This window comes from Polyodon spathula, chromosome 13 (genome assembly GCF_017654505.1).
Source record: "Polyodon spathula isolate WHYD16114869_AA chromosome 13, ASM1765450v1, whole genome shotgun sequence".
NCBI classification, from domain to species: Eukaryota; Metazoa; Chordata; class Actinopteri; order Acipenseriformes; family Polyodontidae; genus Polyodon; species Polyodon spathula.
In genome coordinates, this window is record NC_054546.1 from 848,332 (window position 1) to 857,784 (window position 9,453).

Here is a 9,453-nt window from a genome sequence, read left to right on the forward strand (position 1 = left end):
AAACAGCACACCTTGAAGAGTTGGGTCTTTTTTCAATCCCGTCCAGTCGGTCAGTTTTCTGATCCCCAAAAACAAAATAACCATTGGAATTGTCATGTTCCAAACTGTGGTTTGAGACAATTGAGAGGATAAATACTGAATGTCACAAGCAGAACGCTGAGATGTAAATATTTAAAACAAGGCCAAACATTGCATAGTATACAGGAACTTGCCAAAATGTAATTCAGAACAGCAAAGATTCGAGTGCACAGCCATAATACACACAAACACGCACACACACACACACACACACACACACACACACACACACACACACACACACACACACACACACACACACACACACACACACACTGTGCATTACTACTCAAAAATCTGACTATTAGATTTAATATATCAAACGCATGAAAATATGAAAAGCACTCCTCAATCTCAGGTAGGATTCATTTGTCAGCTAGTCCACAGCAGAAACTAAAAATGAATCTTGGTTTATTTATTTTTGATTTATGGATTCCGGATCTCATTGAGCTCAATTTTGTACTGTACCATGTGCCATCACCAAGCAGGATGTACTGTAAATTCAGCACAGAGACATGTTGTGAAAATAGCTCATTGAACAGGAAAATATTTGTCACATCCACAGAATATTATAGATTTATTTCCATTTAATCTGCTTCAAATTGGTTTTGGGGGGAGGAGGGGGGAGCATATTTGTCGTATAAAAGCACAGTGGAGTGAGCTGCAGGCCCACCATCTTCTGCACCCCTACATACTGTATCTAGATATCTTTCCTGCATCTCTTTGCTACAAAATTGAAGCTGCAGAAAAATCTGACATAATATTTCTACACTACCTTTCCTGAGGAGCTGCCCGCGTGGTGCTGAACGGTCCTGCAGCCCTTCACTGCCTAGTTAACACAGTGGATCGACAACAATACAATACCAATTTATATTCATATAGCGCCCTTTATGCCATGGCACCCCAGAGCGCTGTGCAAAGTTTAAAAACAAAACAAGACATATGCAAAACACACTCCATCTACAATCAATTACATAAAAGCGCATTAAAAACATGTTTTCAATTTAGACTTAAAATAATCCAGTGTTTCAACCTGTCTAATGTCAGCCGGAATAGAATTCCACAAATGAGGAACATGACAGCAAAAAGCTCTGGCTCCAGTTGATTAAAAATGATATTTTTGGAACAACTAAGAGTTCTGCATATTCTAATCTCAAAGAATGAACAGGAATATACAGAGTTAGTAGTTCTTGGAGAGAGGATGATCCTAATCCAAGGATCTTATAAATTATTACGGCAACTTGAAGATCCATTTTTTTACAGAGTGTTTCTATTTGTTTGTCCAACTGCAGTGTGCAACCCTATTATAACACACAAAAACTAAATAAGAAACTCTGGCTTGTCCTGCACGGAGGCTGCTGTACCAATGAGAAGGAACTATTTCAAGCCGCTCCTTTTGAAGCTACCAAGCAAGCCTTTGAAAACATTATGAACCGTTTTCCTGATTCCCATCCAGGTCTTTCAGTGAACTCACTTCAACCGCCTCCAATATCAGCTTACAGTTTGTGAATGAATGATGTTATACCCTTGGGCCAGGAAAAGGAATCTGCCACATGTGTGGAGTGGTGGAACTTTAGAAGAAGAGACTCGCCCACTCTGCTGTTCTCTCACACACACAGGCCACAAATAGTAACACACTGTATCACTTTCATGGTGCTATTGCAAGGTAGTCTGATCCAGTCCAGGTTTTATTTAAGCTTATTCTCCCACTTTGTATCTATACAACAACACCAGGTGTGCCCATTTGAAGTGGAATGTATGAACAGAGTCTGCGACCCGTCTAACTGCCAGTGCATTTCATTACAAATTGTTACTGTGCATGGGGCTGGTTTTGTCAGAAGCTATTGCGAATATGACGCTTCATGTCTTGAAAGGGTTAAGCAGCACTTGTGTCCATCTACAATGTATTTTCTTATGGGTGGTGTGAGAAAGAGGAGCAGTGAATGTCCTGAGCTACTGAAAAAAGACACAAAAATCACACGACCCGGTCTGTGTCCAAAGCACTCACATTAGCACTAAACAAACTCCAGCCTGATACAATATATATTATCTAAATAACATAAAACACGTTAAACTACAAAGACCTCTAAAACACAACGCTTATCGATGTGCAAGGGGAATTACAGTATAGGGTGCATTCTTGATACTACAGATATCAAACAAAGGGCCCGTTTTGAGGTATTTCCAATGTTAGAATAAGGATATTGAAGCATTTTTCAAAACTACTCTTCCTCTACTACAAACAGTCTTTAAATAAAAGTACATTTGGTATCTGAAATTATAAAAATCAGCAGATCATGGTTATGGCAATTATCACCACACACCCTCCACCTTCCTCCCTAGCAATCAATGCATCCCTACAGTTTGACATAGTTAATCAAGATAAACTATTTAAAACATTATTTCTTTCAATGTTTTTGGTTTTTAAATTTCATTTTTTTTATCCTGTTTTCTTGCTGGATATTTTCCTTTTCTTTCGTGTCAAAGCCTCTGAAGGTGTGCCTGAGAAGCGCCATGCGCTCCACAGTGATGCAGGTCTTACAGCCCCTCCGAGGGTTCCCAGCTCACTGTAGAACTGACCCCTGGGACACTGCACTGTTTCCTCCTGGAGCCCAGCTCAGTGGATACTGCTATGGCATTCTAGTTTAGGATTAGCAGAGTTACTGCTTGTGTAATAACCCTCTTAACATTGTGAAAAGCAGGTAAAAATAAATGCTAGTACTTCACACTTCACTGTGGGATATGTCCTGTTACACTATATTCCAATTCCCTTGAAAGGCTCACATTTACAAATCCAACAGGCTCCAGCGGGAAAGTATTTTAAATTGACATTTTGGCACAATAGTGAGACGGCTGGCTTCAGTTGCAGGTAGAAATGCCAGGTGGGTGCTCTGCTCATCTACCGTGATGAAACAGAGTGGCACAGAAACAGGAGTGTCCAGAATCAGAAACCAATCCCTTTAGGATTCCTGTTTGGAAGAATAACTGGGAATTACACATGGAGAATTACTTGGCAACAGAAGTAGGGAAGATAATCTGATTTATTGGCAAAATACCCACCCTACACAAATACCAACCAGTACAGTACAAGCATAACCCTGAAATAGTGGACAGTAGCACAGTAGCTGGATGGTGTCAGCACGCACCATGGATTTCCTTTCACATGAGCGTGGATCACACACCCCAACTTGAAGTTCAGTGCATGCTTAAAATGCACAGATGAATTGCAAGGAATATATTTTTTTAAAAATGTTTGAAAGCGTCTCATATCTGCCTCCCAAGCCTCTGAAGGAGGTCATGTGTTGCCATTTCTAGAGAACACTAAAACCATTCTTCTGGCGCACGCACACCGGAGAACGAGAGGCATTAGATGAGATCAATAACCATTCTGGAGAAAGAAACTGAGATTTACAGTTGTGTGTATTATAGAAGAGAATGGAAGTTCCAACACTGAGACTGGAAATTCAATGCAGTTATTGTCAGTGTAATACATGGCAGACAGACGCACACTGGCGATCAGTAAATATGGGTCCACAGGTTAGTACAGGGTTACTTTCTACAGATCCATTTCAACAACTCACATCTTTTACTGTGTCAGCCAATTTTGAGATATCTGGTCAATAATGAGTATTGACAAACTGAGACATATTGCTTTTGAAGATACAGAGAGCACATAACTACACTCCCTGGAAAAGATGCATCAGAAAAATACAACTGCTTTGATGTAAGAGGGGGGAGGGGTGCATACCACTGCCACTGTGGCAATACTGTACCATATTTAGTCAATACCTGTCAACTAATGATTTCTCTCAACTTTTATATGATTACTGGAGCATATCATCCACAAAAAAAGACAATGGTGGTATATGTTGAGAAAAATGTTTGCCATTAAGTTGTGAAGTTTATCTTAGTCACGATTACTGGAGCATAAAAGAAAAACAACAAAACAGATGATCAGGTCAGTCAATATTGAGCTTATTTCCTCCTTGAAAGCAGTTTTCTTTTGCGACACGGTCTTTCCTCTGTGGGCATTTCTTCTACGGATATGTATGTATGTATTGCTGTGTATTGCAATACTGTGCAACACACAGCTAGCTTAGGCTTTGATCAGGACACTATCAGCCACTGAATCCGACAAGCCTGTGTACATAACAGCAAGGCTGAATCACATTTAAAGAGACAGTCTTTCATTTCAGTTATATGGCTTAGAGATACTGCACTGTGCTAGAGCAAATGAGTACACAATTATAGCCCATCCTGCACTTTCATGTTACTCCATATTAGCCACAATGAAACCCATATTCACCAGTGTATTTAGTGTCTTTTATTTTTATTGCAGCACAGTACTGTAGGTTTGGGGAGCAGATTACTGTATTTGCACACTTCCATACTCCTACATGGTTAGCATGGAATTCAATTGTTCTGCATCGATCATTGTGTAGCAGAGAACTTTTTATTCATCCATGAGAAATAAGACAAATAGAACTACAGTAGACTTGTCTGATTGAAGCAGTTACAGGGTTGGTAGGATGTAAAGTAAAACAGTGAACCCCCACTATAAAAAGTACAGTATCAGACACTGTACATGCAGTAGGGTCATATTTCAAATTATACAAGCTAAAAAAAAAACAACTAAGTGCTCAATCCTCAATTGGAAAATGTTTCTAAACAGAATTGGTTGTAGGCTGCAGGGGAATAAAGGAGTCACTTGTGCACATCGTACATGCGAGCTGAGTATTATACAGTAGACTTGCATTCGGGGGTGCATCTCCATCAGCTATTACACAAGCATCCAAGAGAACACCATTTCAAAACACCTTTACACAAGCATCCAAGAGAATGCCATTTCAAAACATCTTTACACAAGCATCCAAGAGAACACCATTTCAAAACATCTTTACACAAGCATCCAAGAGAACACCATTTCAAAACATCTTTACACAAGCATCCAAGAGAACACCATTTCAAAACATCTTTACAGAAGCTACCAAGAGAACACCATTTCAAAACACCTTTACACAAGCATCCAAGAGAACGCCATTTCAAAACATCTTTACACAAGCATCCAAGAGAACGCCATTTCAAAACATCTTTACACAAGCATCCAAGAGAACACCATTTCAAAACATCTTTACAGAAGCTACCAAGAGAACACCATTTCAAAACATCTTTACAGAAGCTACCAAGAGAACGCCATTTCAAAACATCTTTACACAAGCATCCAAGAGAACACCATTTCAAAACATCTTTACAGAAGCTACCAACACAACACCAGTTCAAAGCATATTTTTCAGGGACAAGTAACTGAGCACTTCATTTGGTATTTCAATATTTTGTAGCAGGCCTATGTGGTGTTATTGCACATTTTTCTGTACATGTATTCCTGTCATGCCTGCAGTATTTTATTTCTGTTTGTAGAAGGCATCTGCAAACCCCTGTGAGCAGCATTACCACGGAGGACACAGACAGAGCATGTTCAGGAGGTGCTCTCAGTGAAATTATGTTAAAGCTTTTTTGTTGTTGTTCCTTAGCTGTTAAAACACAGGATTGGATATTAATTAATAATGGAGAACATTTCCTAAATGACTTTGCTCCATTGTAACCAATCTCCTCTTTAAGCAATTCTGTGGTCTATTTTTATACCCTATTAGTTCCTTGTGACAAAAACATCTGCCTGAGAACAACACGTGCCACTGGATACTGTTTTACTGTCTACAAATAACCATTTACTGGAAACACTTTTAGCACAACATATTAAGCTGAAGATATGATTCGGAATTAACTGTCCAGGTATCATCTGTTTCAAACCATTCTTTTTTACAATGTGTGGGATTTCAAACAAGAGAAAGGGATTGAAAGGTACAATCTAAATGCACTGGTATATTAGAATGCTTATTGGAGTAACAAGATAAGATCTGTATTTGTCATCCTGAGGAATTCCAGTTGGCTTGTGGTATAATGGAACATGTCAGGCATTATCACAGCACTGCTTGGCATCTCATTAGTAAAAACATTCAATGTTTTACCCACAATCTCCCCAGATTTCTTGCATTAAATTGGAAATGTTATCAAATAAAGGACACGCTGTTTACTACAGAAATCATTAATGATGAATAGCAGTATGCAGTAACGAAGCATTTCTTCAAGAAGTCAATATCTCTGCTTAGCCTGCTGTCTCTGAACTTCTTTTTTATTGATCGTCACTCTGTTTCCAGCTCATTACTAAAGCAAAAGCTCACCCAAAAAACAATGAAATCTCTCTCCCTACTAGAAGAGTCCTAACAAAGCCTGAAGGCATGCACCTTCACAAGAGTGCAGATTCTCTAACACAATTGCGAAGGCATGACCCAGCTAGACCCACAATCAGAACAGTGTAAGAGATGCAATGGCAGCTCAGTGGTGCTGTAATACTACACTCAGTGAAGGGTGCTGTTCTTAATATCATTCTCACCTCATAGCAGCCTGGTACCAACATATTATTTTATATCATTACTTTTTTTATTACCTTTTATAAGGGTGTAACAAAATCATAACATTTTATCTTTGTATCACTCTCAGTAGATCATGTTTTGTACAGGTCTTCGAGTCCTTACTCTAATGATAAAATTGGGATTGTTGAAGAAAACTATGCCTAGTAAATGAATACTGCAGACTTTATAACTTGACTGACACATACAGTATAATGGTTTGTATCTGTTTTGTTTGCTTATTTGGCGACCACGTGTTTTATCCTGCTTACTGGTGTGCTGTATTCTCCAGTTGTTTGTTAAAGTTTGTTAATACTGTAACTAAATATAAAACCTAACACTGGAAGAACAGTATGCACACTGTACAGTATAGTAGTACTGAATAGGATTGCGAAACTCTGGCGTTTCATGAATGTATGTTAAATATGAATTGCGCTGCTAGATCCACCACCGCATTTCCTCTCTGCATTGTCCTTTTACAGCAGATATTCCAAAAACGACCTTCAGCTCAGACATTGCTAAAACAGATTATATCATCAATACTCAAAAATAACTTGTTAAATCACGTCACACCGGACCACTGTCAGCCTGTACTACACAAATCAATAATCCAATACCAAATGCGTGTATTTCTTACAACACCTCCACCACCACAACACACTCGTCTTTTCAATGAGACCAGAATTCTTTATGTCCATCATGTTGACCTTTATTCCAGATGTTTTAATGTTCTCTGTTGAGCCAATATGATTTGTAATGCAAAATGTTCACTTGTGGAATAACATGCTGCTAAGAGCGCCTGAGATGCTGTCGCTTCATGCAGAATGCTGCTGTGCACGGCATTCAGTTTTGGTCACATCAAATTTAAGACAAGGTTTCAGCACAGGCAATGTATATTAATACATAAAGAAGAAAGTCTGTCTGTCTGTTCCTTTATGCATTCGGACCCTGCAGGAGCCAGTGCAACCAAACTTTGCATGGCCTCCTCTTTCATCCAGGGGGAGGACGAGGGCTCTGTTTGGATCCAGAATTTTGACCCCCGGGGTACTTTATTTAGTAACTCCATTGCTGGATCACTACAGTAGCCATGTATCTCAAATTAAAGAAACGCACAAAACCAAATTCAATCAATCAATCATTAAAAAAAAAAATTAAAAATGGCAAAAACAAAAAAAAAATAAAAAAAATAAAGTTAAAAAGGGGAAAGGGGTCCGAGCGCATTGTGCGACACCCAAGATCGGTAACGTATAGGAAACCATAAGGCTACCGTTGCATGAAATATTGAATTTCCCCGTGCAACGCTGGGTACTTCAGCTGGTACTTTAGATTTGGTTTCCTCACACAAAATGAATACCAATTTATGCTGTCCCATAGTAACACTAGAATCTACAGAATCGTGACTTGCATAACAATAACAAGACGGCCTCTGATTTCTAAACAGTTACTTTTCTGTCTACTTAGTAACTAGACCCATGGGTATATAAAAAACATGCAAGGAAAGAAATTTTACAATATAATGTTTTTAAGGGGTATGTACATCTGCCCACCGGAACAAGAGTGTAAATATGTGGAGCACCACATCTCGGCGATATACATTATTCATCAGTAAACATTAATCCGGACTCAAGATGACAACAACAGACACAGTAGCCACTTGTTCATTTTAGACACATAATGAAGGCTTTCACGGCCACCGCTTTCATGCGGAATGTACATTCAAGTCTACCAATACCACAACACAATCTAAACACACATAAACCTGCTCCTTTGGGAGCTTGTAGTATTTCGCGGTATGACTAAATTGTCTATTTTTTCTTCTTTTTTTTAATGAAAATTGGGGCATAATTTAAAGATTTTGTGTGCTCGTTTCTACACAAAGGGGTTCTGTTTTGCAAAGGCTATTTGCATCAATTCCAGGGTGGTCCGCATAACAAAACAATTTGGATCCCATCCGTAAGACAGCTGCAGAAACTGGGAATTCTGCTTAACAATATATTGTTATATATATACAATATATATTCAACTGAATGAGATCTTCAGAATACTGTACCCTTATTGGATCCACAATGACCCCCCCCACCCCTTTTGAATGTTCAGCTATAAAGAAATTAATTTAAATGAAACCACCACCACAAGTTCAGTATCTCTTACACCAAACAGATTTGATGTTATACACTTTCATCTGTACTTACTTAAACCTGCCCTGGCAATGCCGACACTGCTCTCCAACCCATCCCTGATCACAGATGCACGTCCCGTTGAAACATCTTCCAGAATGGCAATTCTTATCGCAGGACCTTGAGAGGGACGCCTCGGCATGAAGCACCAGATATAACAAAACATAAAGCAATAAATATCTGTTGACATCGAGCCATCCAGAATGCGGGTATGTTTGCCTTTTGAAAAGCTGTAGTCCTCTTCTCAGCATATTCCCAGCATCCATGCTTGATATATTTTTTTATTTATTTTTCTGGAAAAAGCTAGCTCTGTCGACTTTATTTTTTCAAGCTATCAGAATTTCTTTAAAAAACGAGTGCGACTTTTCTGGCATGAAAAACTACTTGTCTACAATTCCCCAATGCCATTTTGTAAATCGTACTTGAGGTAATTCCAAATCTTCATTTCCAAGCAAATACAAATAAGATTTGAGTTTCATAAGGTATGAGGCCTGCTTTTAAAAAAAGACACCGCAACACAAGAGTGAAGGCCTTTTGACAGCTTTTATTTTATTCCTAGGATCAGAGAAAATTAATTACAAATGAAAAGCTATTTTATACTTCACTAGTTCTCTCTCCCACGATTAGACTGATGTTTCTGTTTATGAAAACACACAGCTCTATAGTAAACAAGCAAGGATGAGTCAAAAGGCAAGAAATTCAACGTCTAACCTTTGCAACGCTTTATCAAT

At 38.8% G+C, this 9,453-nt stretch overlaps 1 protein-coding gene across 4 annotated transcripts in view; it reads right to left on the reverse strand.

Moving 5' to 3' along the window:
* The window catches only part of LOC121326006 (attractin-like protein 1), a 175,064-nt gene that overhangs the window by 165,143 nt on the left and 468 nt on the right, over window positions 1–9,453 (reverse strand). For all 4 annotated transcript variants that reach the window (XR_005951405.1, XM_041269138.1, XM_041269139.1 and 1 more), the window contains exon 1: window positions 8,738–9,453. This exon is cut by the window's right edge and continues 468 nt beyond it. Coding sequence is in view for 3 of the 4 variants with exons in the window: in XM_041269138.1 (XP_041125072.1) it covers window positions 8,738–8,988 (251 nt within the window). In the remaining variant the exon portion in view is untranslated. The remainder of the gene's footprint in view (window positions 1–8,737) is intronic.